The sequence below is a fragment of the Peromyscus eremicus genome, chromosome 12 (assembly GCF_949786415.1).
Source record: "Peromyscus eremicus chromosome 12, PerEre_H2_v1, whole genome shotgun sequence".
Taxonomy (NCBI): Eukaryota; Metazoa; Chordata; class Mammalia; order Rodentia; family Cricetidae; genus Peromyscus; species Peromyscus eremicus.
The window spans coordinates 73,933,055-73,948,142 of NC_081428.1; the positions used below are offsets into that span (position 1 = coordinate 73,933,055).

Consider the following 15,088-nt stretch of genomic DNA (forward strand, 5'->3'; position numbering starts at 1 on the left):
ATATAAATGCCTACTTTTCAGAATATTCTTTCTAAATATTTTGTGCTGATTCCAGCCTATACATAAAACATTATAGTCAAATTCACATATATGTATATTTTACACACACACACACACACACACACACATATATATATATATATATATATATATAGAGAGAGAGAGAGAGAGAGAGAGAGAGAGAGAGGAGAGAGAGAAAGAGAGAGACATAGACATAGACATAGACATATATACACTTTAGGGCTTCCATTTAACTTTTAATTTCTCCTAGAAATAGTATGCCTTGATCATTATGCTAGTAAGTTTTCTGTTGAGTCTCGCTCAACCTGTCAAACAATTCTGAAGAAGGGAGTGTGGAATTTAGAAATGATAGCTATGGAATATAGATGTAGATGAAGAAAAAGACAGAGACATAGGATAGCTTGGGGGCGTGTTTGAGGGGGGCCCTCTGGGTCAATGCCACAGATTCCTGAGTTTATTACTCACAGCCTTTATAAGCCCAAAGCAAGGTGGCAAAAAGACCTCCTCCTTTCAAGGACACCACCATAGTTCAAGGTACAAAGTATAGTCAAGTGTAAACAACTCCTTAGTACTCAAGACATCTGGTGACCATGCCTTAAGGCAAAGGGTCCTGTAATTAGGCATAGAGGTACAAGAGTCCTGGTAACCATGCCTTTGGCCAAAGTATTCTACTATGCAGCCTTGCAGGAGAAAACAAGCTGGACTCTCTGACCTTGAGTCAAGATGAAAACAAGTCACAAGGTGGAGTTTCTGTGGAGCCCACAGATTTACATGCTTTCTATTGACATAACACTCTTTAGTACAAGGACAGGAAGGAAGTTACAAGGAGAAAAGTGTAAAATTCTGCATTGAGATCATAAAATTTGATTAAAAGTGTAATTGCTATAGTTTTGTCTTATTTACCACGTCCTTTACCTTATAGAAGCATCTCAGTTTCAGGAGGTTCCATTTATTAATTGTTGCTCTCAGTGTCTTTGCTACTGGTGTTATATTTAGGAAGTGGTCTCCTGTGCCAATGCATTCTAAACTACTTCCTACTTTCTCTTCTATCAGGTTCAGTGTAGCTGGATTTATGTTGAGGTCTTTGATCCACTTAGACTTGAATTTTATGCATGGTGATAGATATGGATCTATTTACAGCCTTCTACATGTTGACATCCAGTTATGCCAGCACCATTTGTTCAAGATGCTTTCTTTTTTTCATTGTACAGTTTTGGCTTCTTTGTCAAAAATTATATGTTGATAGGTGTGCGGATTAATGTCAGGGTCTACAGTTGGTTCCATTGGTCCACATGTTGGTTTTTATGCCAATACCAAGCTGTTTTTATTACTATAGCTTGAAGTCAGGGATGGTGATGCCTCCAGAAGGTACATTATTATAAAGGATTTTTTTTAGCTATCCTGGATTTTTTCTGTCTTCCATATGATGTAGAGTATTGTTCTTTCAAGGTCTGTGAAGAATTGTGTTGAGATTTTGATGGGGATTGCATTGAATCTGTAGATTACTTTTGGTAATATTGCCATTTTACTATGTTGGCTCTACCTATCCATGAGCATGGAAGATCTTTCCATTTCTGATATCTTCTTCAATCTCTTTCTTCAAGGACTTAAAGTTCTTCTCAAACAGGTCTTTCACCTATTTAGTTAGAGTTACCCTAAGGTATTTTATATTACCTATTGTAAAGGGTGATGTTTCCCTGATTTATTTCTCAGTCTATTTATCATTTGTATAAAGAAGGGCTACCAATTTTTTTAGTTAATTTTGTATCCCACAACATTACTGAAGGTGTTTATCAGTTGTAGGAGTTCCCTGGTAGAAGTTTTGGGGTCAGTTAAGTATACAATCATATCTTCTGCAAGTCATAAAAGTTTGACTTCTTCCTTTCCAATTTATATTCCCTTGATCTCTCTTTGTTGTCTTATTGCCCTAGCTAGAATTTTGAGTACTACATTGAATAGATATGGGGAGAGCGGACAGCCTTGTCTTGTTCCTGATTTTAGTGGAATCGCTTTGAGTTTCTCTCCATTTAATTTGATGTTGGCTGTTGGCTTACTGTATATTGCCTTTATTATGTTTAGGTATGGTCATTATATTCGTGATGTCTCCAAGACCTTTATCATGAAAGAGTGCTGGATTTTGTCAAAGGCTTTTTCAGCATCTAATGAGATGATCGTGTGGTTTTTTTTTCTTTCAGTTTGTTTATATGATGAATTACTTTGACAGATTTTTGTATGCTGAACCATCCTTGCATCTCTGGGATGAAGCCTACTTGGTCATGGTTTATTATTTCTTTATGTGTTCTTGGATTCAGTCTGCCACTATTTTATTGAGCATTTTTGCATCAATGTTCATGAGGGAGATAGGTCTATAATTCCTTTTCCTTGTTGCATCTTTGTGTGGTTTAGGTAACAGGGTAGCTGTAGCCTCATGAAAAGAGTTTGACAATGTTCCTTCTGTTTCTATTATATGAAACAATTTGAGGAGTATTGGTATTAGCTCTTTTTTGAAATTCTTATAGAATTCTGCGATGAAATTATCTGGTCCTGGGCTTTTTTTGGGGGGCGGGGGAGATTTTTAACAACTGATTCTATTTCCATAGGTATTATAGACCTACTTAAATTGTTTCTCTGGTCTTGATTTAATTTTGGTATATGGTACCTATCCAGAAAATTGTCCATTTCTCTTAAATTTTCCAATTTTGTGGAGTACAGGTGTTTGAAGTATGACCTCATAATTCTCTGAATTTCCTCCTTGTCTGGTTTTGTTAATTTGGATATTCTTTCTCTGCCTTTTGGTTAGTTTGGGTAAGTGTATGTCTATCTGGTTAATTTTCTCAAAAACAAACCCTTTGTTTCATTGATTCTTTGTATTATTCTCTTTGTTTCTATTTTATTGATTTCAGCTCTCAATTTAATTATTTCCTGCTGTCTATTCCTCCTGGGTGAATTTGCTTCTTTTTCTTCTAGAGCTTTTAAGTATGCTGTTAAGTCACTAGTGTGAGATTTCTCCAACTTCTTTATGTTGATATTTAGAGCTATGAACTTTCCTCTTAGTACTGCTTTTGTAAGGTCCCATAAGTTTGGGTATGTTTTACATTCATTTTCATTGAATTATAGGAATTTTAATTTCTTTCTATTTCTTCCTGATCCAATGGTGACTCAGTTGAGCATTATTCAGTTTCTATGCAATTATAGGCTTTCTGTAATTTGTGGTGTTGTTGAATTCTAACTTTAAGACATGGTGATCTGATAAAATATAGGAGGTTGTTCCAAATTTTTTTATCCATTGAGATCTGCTTTGTGACCAAGTATGTCATCAATTTTAGAGAAGGTTCCATACAGTACTAAGAAGAAAGTATGTTCTTTTGTGTTTGGATGGACTGTTCTATTAAGTCCATTTGAGTCATAATGTCTGTTAGTTTCCTTGTTTCTCTGTTATGTTTCTGTCTGGCAAACCTGTCCATTGGTGAGAGTAGAGTGTTTAAGTCTCCCACTACTAGTGTGTGGAGTTTGATGTGCAATTTAAGCTGTAGTAATGTTTCTTTTACATATGTAGGTATCCTTGTATTTGAGACGTAAATGTTCAGAATTGAGACTTCATCTGGATGGATTTTTCCTGTGAGGAATATGTAATGTCCTTCTTGATTTCTTTTGATTAATTTTAGTTTGAAGTCTATTTTGTGAAATATTAGGATAGCTATACCAGCTTGCTTCTTGAGTCCATTTGATTGGAAAGTCTTTTCCCAATCATTTCAACTGGGGTAGTGTCTGTCTTTGAAGTTGAGATGTGTTTCTTCTATGCAGCAGAAGGATGGATTCTGTTTTCATATCCATTCTGCTAGCCTGTGTCTCTTTATAGGCAAATTGAGTCCATTGATATTAGGGATGTTAATGACCAGTGATTGTTAATTTTTTTTATGGTAGTGTATATGTATTTCCCATCTTTGGGATTTGTTAGTGTGGTATTATCTATTGCCTTATTTTCATGGATGCATCTAACTTCCTTAGGTTGGAGTTTTTCTTCTAGTGCTTTCTGTAGGGCTGGATTTGTGGATAGATATTTTTGTCCTGGAATATCTTGTTTATACCGTCTATGGTGATTGAGAGATTTGCTGGGTATAATAGTCTGGGCTGACATCCATGGTCTCTTAGTGTCTGCATAACGTCTGTAGAAGACCTTCTGGCTTTCATATTTTCCATTGAAAAGTCAGGTGTTATTCTGATGGGTCTGCCTTTATATGTTACTTGGCCTTTCTCCTTTGCAGCTCTTAATATTCTTTCTTTATTCTGTATGTTTAGTGGTTTGATTGTTATGTGGTGGGGGGACTTTTTTTGGGGGGGTCCAGTCTATTTGGTGTTCTGTAAGCTTCTTGTACCTTCACAGGCACTTCCTTCTTTAGGATGGGAAAGTTTTCTTCTGATATTGTTGAATATATTTTCTGTGCCTTTGCACTGGTATTCATCTCCTTCTTCTACCCCTATTATTCCTATATTTGGCCTTTTCATTATGTCTCAGATTTCCTGGATGTTTTGTGTTATGACTCTGTTGGCTTTAATGTTTTCTTTGACCAATGAATCTATTTCCTCTATCATATCCTCCATGCCAGAGATTCTCTCTTTCATCTCTTGCATTCTGTTGGTTATGCTTGCATCTGTAGTTCCTGTTTGTTTACTCAGGCTTATCATTTCCAGCATTCCCTCAATTTGTGTCTTCTTTATTGCCTCTATTTTAATTTTCAAGTCTTGAACTGTTTCTTTCACCTGTTTGATTGCTTTTTCTTGGTTTTCTTGACTTTCTTGAAGGGATTTATTGATTTCTTCCAATTTTTTGTTTGTCTTTTCCTCAATTTCTTTAAGGAATTCATTTCCCTCTTTAAAGGTTTCTATCATCTTCATAAAGTCATTTTTAAGGTCGTTTTCTTCTGCTACTCCTACATTGGGCTGTTCAGGTCTCGCTGTAGTAGAACTACTAGGTTCTGGTGGTGCTGTATTGCTCTTTATGATATTGAATATATTCATGCACTGGCATCTACCTATCTCTTTCTCCAATCAGTGCAAATGGTGTCTGTGTCTCAGGGAGTAGCTCTTGGTCCAATTGGCACTGGTAGTGTTTGTGTGTCAGGGAGCTGCTGGGGTCTCTTGGTTCAATTGGAGCTGGTGGAGTCTATGTTCAGGGAGTAGCTGAGGTCTCAGAGGATGGGTAGATTTGAGAGATGGAGTGGGGGCTTATAGATTACAGGGTCTGATGGGGGTAGGGGTGGGAGTGGTCAGGTCTACCTGCAGTAGTCTTGCCTGTTGGCCTGAAACTGGTGCTGTAATAGGTGGGAGTATGGGGTCATAGGTTGTGTCCCTGGGCCAAAGGCCTAGTGCCTGGGGTGACTGCCTATGAGAACAGTGATTCATCTCTTGGTCCAATTAGAGCTGGTGGAGTCTATGTCTCAAGAAGCAGCTGCAGTTTCAGGGAATGGGTGGGTTTGGAAGATGGAGTGGGACTTGTAGATTACATGTCCAATGGGGCAGGGGGCAGGCCTCCTGCAGGAGTCTTCCCTGTTGGCCTGAAACGGGAGCTGCAGTGGTTGGAGATAGGGGGCACAGATTGTGCCCCTAAACCTAGGGCCTAGAGGCTGGGGTGACTGGCTAGAAGAACAGTGACTCACCTCTTGGTCCAATTAGAGGTGGTGGAGTCTGTGTCTAAGGGAGCAGCTGTGATCTTGGGGAATGGGTGGGTTTAGGGGATAGAGTGGGGCTTGCAGATAACAGAGTACAGTGTGAGGGTGGGGGTCAGGCCTGCCTTCAGGAGTCTTGCCTGCTAGCCTGCACCTGGGGCTAAATGGGTGGGGCTATGAGAACACAGGTTGTGCCCCTGGGCCTAACGCTTAGAGGCTGGGGTGACTAGCTACCAGAACAGTAACTCACCCACAGAATGGGAAAATATCTTCACCAGCCCCACATCTGATAGGGTGCTGATCTCCAAAATATATAAAGAACTCAAGAAACTAGACAGCAAAATACCAAACAATACAATTTAAAAAATGAGCTACAGATCTAAACAGAAAATTCTCAACAGAAGAATCTCAAATGGCTGAAAGACATTTAAGGAATTGCTCAATATCTCTAGTCATCAGGGAAATGCAAATTAAAATGACTCTGAGATATCATCTTTCACCAGTCAGAATTGCTAAGATCAAAAACATTGATGACAATTTATGTTGGAGAGGATGTGCTGGTGGGAGTACAAACTTGTACAACCACTTTGCAAATCAATATGGCAGTTTTTCAGAACATCGGGACTCAATCTACCTCAAGATCCAGCAATACCTCTCTTGGGAATATACCCAAGAAATGCTCAATCATACCACAAAGACACTTGATCAACTATGTTCATAGCAGTATTATTCATAACAGCCAGAAATTGGAAACAACCTAGATGCCCCTCAACCAAATAATGGATGAAGAAAATATGGTACATTTATACAATGGAGTACTACTCAGCAGTGAAAAACAATGACATAATGAAATTTGCAGGCAAATAAATGAAACTAGAATCATCCTGAGTAAGGTAATCCAGACTCAGAAGGACAAACATGGTACATACTCATAAGTAGATACTAGATATAAAGCAAAGGATAACCAGACTACAACCCACAGCTCCAGAGAAGCTAGCTAACAAGAGGACCCTAAGAGGGATGCATGGATTGCCCTGGAAAGGGGAAATAGATGAGATCTCCATGAGTAAACTGGGAATGGGGAGCAATGGAGGGTAGAGAATGGGGGATTGGAATATAAGGGAACAGGATAACCAAGCTGGAACAGGGACGAGTGGAAACACAATGGAAGAGATACCATGATAGAGGGAGACATCATGGGGATGGGGAGAAACTGGGCACTAGGGAAATTCCCTCAAATCCACAAGGATGACCCTAGTTTAGACTACTAGCAATAGTAGAGAGGGTACCTGAACTAACCTACCCTGGTAATCAGATTGGTGAATACCCAACTGTCATCACAGAGCCTTCATCCAGTAACTGATGGAAGCAGATACAGAGATCCACAATGAAGCACCAGACTGAGCTCTGGGAGTCCAATCGAAGAGAGCAAAGAAGGATTATATGAGCAAGGGGGTCAAGATCATGATGGGGAAATCTACGGAGACAACTGAATCAAGATTCTAGGAACTCATGAACTTTAGATCGACAGCTGTGGAACCTGCATGGGACCAGACTAGGAGACACTTATGTATCTTGGTCTGTTTGAAGGGCCCTGGCAATGTGATCAGGATCTATCCCTGGTGCATGATCTGGCTTTCTGGAGCCCATTATCTATGGTTGATTGCCTTGCTCATCCTTGATGCAGGGGGAAGGGGCTTGGTTCTCCTTCAAATGAATGTACCAGGCTTTGGTGTCCCCCTTTTGGAGGAGGGGATGGAGGGTGGGATGAGAGGGTGATCTGTGGATGGTATGTAAAATATTATAAATAAAAAAGTTATTAGGATTGGTTAACTAGAAAAAAGGTATAATTGCTTCTTTTATGTCTATATCATCAAGTTTTTGAAGTTCAATTATTAGAAGAAATTTTATACTGTATTTGATGCTCTAAGTATATTTTCCAGAATATTCTTTCTAAATATTATGTGCTATGTTTCCAGTCCATGCACAATATATCATAGCAAAATTCACAAAACAGAACTTGTGCTAAATTTTAAGTTATTTTTTTATTTTTTAAATTGTAATATAGTTATATCATTTCCCATTCCCTTTCCTCCTTCAAAATTCTCTTACATACCCCTCCTCACTCTCTTTCAAATGCCTGACAATTTTTTCATTAATTGCTCTTACATGCTAAAATGTTTTGTTCCTTTGTTTTGATTTTTTTCAAGCAAATTGTTACTAAAGAAAATGTACTGCTTTTCCATGGTATTGCAGATAAACCAACTAATTTATAATCACATTCCCAGTGATTGTATTGACAATAGTTTCACTGTAACATATATGCTTCCATAAACATTCTGGGTACTGAGAATCTTCATATAGAAAAGATGTTCAGTTATAAAATTTTGACAATAAACTACTTAAAAAGAAAGAGTAACAAATGTTTTATTAATTAAAATCAATAGCATAAATAATTTACCATCATTGCAAAACATATTGAACTGCAATCACAGATTATGGAAGTTGAAAGTTATACCAAGTGACAAAGGTAGTCAAAATAAACCAGTAAGCGGTATGAAACCAACAGAATCATGAAGCTCAAAATCCCACATTAAGGTCTTTACAAAAAAGTATATGATACAGAGGGGAATGTGCAGCACCCATCAATAAGGACCACTCCCAGCCTACAGTAGAACTGTAACATGCTAAGATGTATTATGATCATTGTAGAAGATGATACCACAAAAGATAAATTAGGGCATTTCCATCAATTATAATTTTGTATGCTGTCTTCTTTTAAATTATTTTTTGTATGTTATTCAACCACAGCAGTAATTTAAAATACTGGATGTGATATGATTAAAATTTTCCCCAAAAAATATTGCTTTCCACTTTTTTGGTACTAGTAAAGTATACTAATCAGTTTTAGTAGGAATATTTGTTCCTTTGCATTGTTTTGGAGAATTGCTAGAATAGATTGAGCACATAATTCTACAATAAGTATAGAACATATACATACATTAAAATTTTTTCAGAGTCTTCTTAGATAATACTTTTTTGTTGCCTTAGCACAACATAGCATGACTTTACCATGGGGCACCTGAATATGCATATAGATATATGTCTGAGTATAATGACACATTATTCTCAAGAAAACGTATGAACCAAGCTAAGAAAGTGAGTTTACAAAACACAAAAAATGCAGGCATTTTTCTATTCATTTTTTATTCAGAAAATTATTTTGGATGATGTTTTTCACAGCCATGAGGACATCTTTATTCCTAAAGCTGTAGATTATGGGGTTTAGGGTGGGTGTCAAGATGGTGTAGAATATTGCCAGGAACTTGTCCTGGCCTGGAGTGTGGTATGAGCGAGGTCTCATATATGTGAAAATGAATGGCCCATAGTACATTATGACCACAACCATGTGGAAGGAGCAGGTGGACAAGGACTTCTGCCGGGCCCCTGATGACTGCATTTGGAAGACAGTGAGGAGAATTTGCACATAAGATATAGAGATCACAGAAAATGGGATCAGCAGGAAAATAATGCCACTCACAAAGACTCCTCGTTCATAGTGTGATGTGTCTACACAGGACAACTTCAACATGGCAGGGACTTCACAAAAAAAGTGATCAATGGCCCCTGAGTGACAGAAGGGAAAGTGGAGTGCAAGAGAAGTGTGGACTATGGAGTTAAGGATCCCCACAAGCCAGGCGCCTGAAGCCAGGAGCCCACTGGTGTTGTCCCTCATCAGCACAGGGTAACGGAGTGGGTGGCAGATGGCCACATATCTATCATAGGACATAGCTGCCAGGAGGAGGCACTCACCACCTAGCAAGGTGAGGGACAGAAATATCTGGAAGCCACAACCTGCAAAGGATATAGTTCTGCTGCCTGACAAATAGTCAGCAATCATTTTAGGCACAATGTTGGAAATGTGCAAGATATCCATGAAGGAGAGATGGCTGAGCAGGAAATACATTGGCGTGTGGAGTCGAGACTCACTGTGGATTAGGAGGATCATAAGGGCATTTTCTGTTATAGTCATAATAAAAATGAAAAATACAAATGAGAAAAACACCTGACTTGTTTGTGAAGAAGAGTCCCAAAAGGATGAAGTCACTGCTAAAAGTGTGGTTCTCATGTCCCATCTTGTCTTCTCCTACTTTACCTACAAAGAGATGGTTATTTAATGAGGAAAAAGTACTAAAATTTTATGCTCACTTATATATGTTTACATAATAAAATGAGTTGATATACAATTTGTATTTACCATTAAGTGCCTCATAGAGGGTCTCAGAGTGGGTATATAAGCAAAGTATATGTTTATTTGTTCTAACTAATTATAATATTTAGTGTGGAATAGACCTTTTACATTATAGATCTCATATGAAATTACTTGAGTCCAGTCATTACTCAATTATACCTTTTTCATCTGCACACCACATGTAAGCCCCGCTGGGGATTCTTGTGGGTAGGGTTCTCTGCTGGAGTTCTCCCTAGAACCTGGACATTGTAAAACCATTCATTAATTAGCTGAGACCCAGACTTTCCTGCTCTTTTGCATTCTGCTCCATCCTGACATCTTGGATAAAAATAGTGGGCTCCAGTTATGAAAAAAAAGGAACAAAGAACTACATCAGCATGAATTGTGTAGGTGATTTTGTGCTGGCTTTAACACAATGAAAAAAATTGTCCATGAATAGTTTTCCAATCAATTCAATACTTCTTTCAAATGGCTCTGTGATTAGACATCAGTGTGTGTGTGTATGTGTGTGTGTGTGGGTGTGTGTGTGTGTCTGTGTCTGTGTCTGTGTTTGAGAGAGAGAGAGACAGACAGAGTGAGAGAGAAAGAAGCAGAATTAGAGACAAGATTCTCTATATCTATAAAGTTCATTTTCATGAAATGTTATTTAAGATCTTTGACTTTATGTAGTCCATTATTAACACAGAGAGTTTGTGCAGGTGGTTTAGCTGATTTCTACATGGGAAGCCACATATATGATTCATTGTCCTTACCCACTTGGTGATTCAGGCTGTACATAGCTCATTAATGAGCAAAGTGCTACTAAACTCACTTTGAGGAAAAAGGTAGACAGTGGGAAACCTTTGGAGACTATGAATGAAGATCACAAGTTGTTATGCAACCATGATAACCTAAACAACATTATCACTCCCTGTATAGATAGGGGAGTTGTGAGATCCCTAGAAGAGAAAGAATTCTATATGTTGGGTGGGAATATCTGAACAGCATCTCACTAAAATATACACATGAATGAATACTTGGGAAAGCAAAATGGCACTCCTGAGCCAGCCAATGAACTCTTCACAAATTCATTTTGCAACAACTGTTTGTGTGTATGAGTGTGTGTCCTTTTAACACTCTAGTAGCTAGAGTCTAGCTACATGCAATCATTGCAAAGTTATCATGTATCTGCAGTTTTTTTTTCTCTTTTTTTTTTAATTTTTATTTTGCAATACAATTAAGTTCTACATACAGGCACAGATTCCCTTGTTCTCCCCCCTCACGCCCCCCTCACCTTCCCCCCAGCCCGCCTCCTATTCCAATCTCCTCCAGGGCAAAGCCTTCCCCACAGACTGAGATCAACCTGGTGGACTCAGTCCAGGCAGGTCCAGTCCCCTCCTCCCAGGCCGAGCCAAGCGACCCTGCATAGGCCCCAGGTTTCAAATAGCCGACTCATGCAATGAGCACAGGACCCAGTGCCAGTGCCTGGATGCCTCCCAAACAGATCAGGCCAATCAACTGTCTCACCCACTCAGAGGGCCTGATCCAGTTGGTGACCCCTCAGCCATTGGTTCATATTTCATGTGTTTCCGTTTGTTTGGCTATTTGTCTCTGTGCTTTATCCGACCTTGGTCTCAACAATTCTCTCTCATATAAACTCTCCTCATTCTCGCTAATTGGACTCCCAGAGATCCACCTGGGGCCTAGTCATGATCTCTGCATCCAGATCCCTCAGTAGTTGGATGAGGTTTCTAGCACGACAATTAGGGTGTCTGGCCATCCCATCACCAGAGTAGGTCAATTCGGACTGTCTCTCGACCATTGCCAGCAGTCTGTTGTGGGGGTATCTTTGTGGATTTCTGTGGGCCTCTCTAGCACTTTGTTTCTTCCTATTCTCATGTGGTCTTCATTTACCATGGTCTCCTATTCCTTGTTCTCCCTCTCTGTTGTTGATCCAGCTGGAATCTCCCATTCCCCAAGCTCTCTTTCCCTCGACCCTCGCCCTTCACTACCCCCACTCCTGTCCAGGCTGTTCATGTAGATCTCATTCCATTTCTCTGTCATTGGGCGATCCCTGTGTCTTTCTTGGGGTCCTGATTTCCAGGTAGCCTCCCTGGTGATGTGAGTAGCAGTCCAGTCATCCTTGTTCCACATCTAGTATCCTGTTATGAGTGAGTACATACCATGTTTGTCTTTCTGAGTCTGGGATACCTCACTCAGGATGATTTTTTCTAGGTCCATCCATTTGTCTGCAAACCTCATGATGTCATTGTTTTTCTCTGCTGAGTAGTATTCCATTGTGTATATGTACCACATTTTGTTTATCCATTCTTCAGTTGAAGGGCATCTAGGTTGTTTCCATGTTCTGGCTATTACAAACAATGCTGATATGAACATAGCTGAACAAGTGCTCTTGTGGTGTGGTTGAGCATTCCTTGGGTATATGCCCAAGAGTGGTATAGCTGGATCTTGGGGGAGATGGATTCCCAATTTTCTAAGAAAGCGCCATATTGATTTCCAAAGTGGTTGTACAAGCTTGCATTCCCAACAGCAGTGGAGGAGAGTTCCCCTAGCTCCACATCCTCTCCAGCATAAGGTGTCTTCAGTGTTTTTGATCTTAGCCATTCTGACAGGCGTAAGGTGGTATCTCAGAGTTGTTTTGATTTGCATTTCCCTGATGATTAGGGATGTTGAGCAATTCCTTAAATGTCTTTCAGCCATTTGAGTTTCCTCTGTTGAGAATTCTCTGTTTAGTTCTATAGCCCATTTCTTAATTGGACTGTTGGGCATTTTGATGTCTAATTTCTTGAGTTCCTTATATATTCTGGATATCAGTCCTCTGTCAGATGTGGGATTGGTGAATATCTTTTCCCATTCTGTAGGCTGTCGCTTTGCCTTGTTGACCGTATCCTTTGCCCTACAAAAGCTTCTCAGTTTCAAGAGGTCCCATTGATTGATTGTTTCTCTCAGTGTCTGTGCTACTGGTGTTCTATTTAGAAAGTGTTCTCCTATGCCAATGCGTTCAAGACTACTTCCTACTTTCTCTTCTAGCAGGTTCAGAGTAGCTGGGTTTATGTTGAGGTCCTTGATCCACTTGGACTTAAGTTTTGTGCACGGTGATAGATATGGATCTATTTGCAGCCTTCTACATGTTGATATCCAGTTTTGCCAGCACCATTTGTTGAAGATGCTTTCTTTTTTCCATTGTACACTTTTGGCTTCTTTGTCAAAAATTATTTGTTCATAGGTGTGCGGATTAATGTCAGGGTCTTCAATTCGAATCCATTGGTCCACATGTCGGTTTTTATGCCAGTTCCAAGCTGTTTTTATTACTGTAGCTCTATAGTAGAGCTTGAAGTCAGGGATCGTGATGCCTCCAGAGGTTGTTTTATTGTACAGGATTCTTTTGGCTATCCTGGGTTTTTTTGTTTTTCCATATGAAGTTGAGTATTATTCTTTCCAGGTCTGTGAAGAATTGTGTTGGTATTTTGATGGGGATTGCATTGAATCTGTAGATTGCTTTTGGTAAGATTGCCATTTTTACTATGTTAGTTCTGCCTATCCATGAGCATGGGAGATCTTTCCATTTTCTGACATCTTCTTCAATTTCTTTTTTCAGGGACTTAAAGTTCTTGTCATATAGGTCCTTCACTTGCTTGGTTAGTGTTACCCCAAGGTATTTTATGTCATTTGTGGCTATAGTAAAGGGTGATGTATCTCTGATTTCCTTCTCTGCTTTTTTGTCCATTGTATATAGGAGGGCTACTGATTTTTTTGAGTTGATCTTGTATCCTGCTATGTTGCTGAAGGTGTTTATAAGTTGTATCAGTTCCTTGGTGGAATCTTTGGGGTTGCTCAAGTATACTATCATGTCATCTGCAAATAGGGAAAGCTTGACTTCTTCCTTTCCAATTTGTATCCCCTTAATCTCCTTATGTTGTCTTATTGCTCTGGCTAGAACTTCAAGTACTATATTGAATAAGTATGGGGAGAGCGGACAGCCTTGCCTCGTTCCTGATTTTAGTGGAATTGCTTTGAGTTTCTCTCCATTTAATTTGATGTTGGCTGTTGGCTTGCTGTAAATTGCCTTTATTATGTTTAGGTATGTTCCCTGTATTCCTGATCGCTCCAAGACCTTTATCATGAAGGGGTGTTGGATTTTGTCAAATGCCTTTTCAGCATCTAGTGAGATGATCATGTGGTTTTTTTCTTTGAGTTTGTTTATATGGTGTATCACATTGACAGACTTTCGTATGTTGAACCATCCTTGCATCCCTGGAATGAATCCTACTTGATCATGGTGGATAATTGTTTTGATGTGTTCTTGGAGTCTGTTTGCCAGTATTTTATTGAGTACTTTTGCATCAATGTTCATGAGGGAGATCAGTCTGTAGTTCTCTTTCTTTGTTGTATCCTTGTTTGGTTTGGGAATCAGGGTAATTGTAGCCTCATAGAAGGAGTTTGGTAATGTTCCTTCTGTTTCTATTGTATGGAACAATTTAGAGAGTATTGGTATTAACTCTTCTTTGAAGATCTGGTAGAATTCTGCACTGAAACCATCTGGTCCTGGGCTTTTTTTGGTTGGGAGACTTTTAATGACTGTTTCTATTTCGTTAGGGGTTATTGGACTATTTAAATAGTTTATCTGGTCTTGATTTAATTTAGGTATGTGGTACCTATCCAGAAAATTATCCATTTCTTTTAGGTTTTCCAGTTTTGTGGAATAGAGGTTTTTGAAGTATGACCTGATGATTCTCTGGATTTCCTCAATGTCTGTTGTTATGTCCCCCTTTTCATTTCTGATTTTGTTGATTTGGATGTTCTCTCTCTGTCTTTTGGTTAGTTTGGATAAGGGCTTGTCTATCTTGTTGATTTTCTCAAAGAACCAACTCTTTGTTTCATTAATTTTTTGTATTGTTCTCTTTGTTTCTATTTTATTGATTTCAGCTCTCACTTTGATAATTTCCTGGCATCTATTTTTCCTGGGAGACTTTGCTTCTTCCTGTTCTAGAACTTTCAGGTGTGCTGTTAAGTTACTAGTGTGAGATTTCTCCAGTTTATTTATGTGGGCGTTTAGTGCTATGAATTTCCCTCTTAGTACTGCTTTCATAGTGTCCTATAGGTTTGGATATGTGGTGTCTTCATTTTCGTTGATCTCTAGGAAGTCTTT

At 39.0% G+C, this 15,088-nt stretch overlaps 1 protein-coding gene across 1 annotated transcript; it reads right to left on the reverse strand.

Moving 5' to 3' along the window:
- Nucleotides 1-8,886: 8,886 nt before the first annotated feature.
- LOC131922136 (olfactory receptor 2AJ1-like) lies at nt 8,887-9,823 on the reverse strand. Its single transcript, XM_059276828.1, is given in 2 exon segments — nt 8,887-9,769; nt 9,771-9,823. Coding segments are annotated over 2 exon segments (936 nt in total).
- Between the last annotated feature and the right edge of the window lie 5,265 nt (nt 9,824-15,088).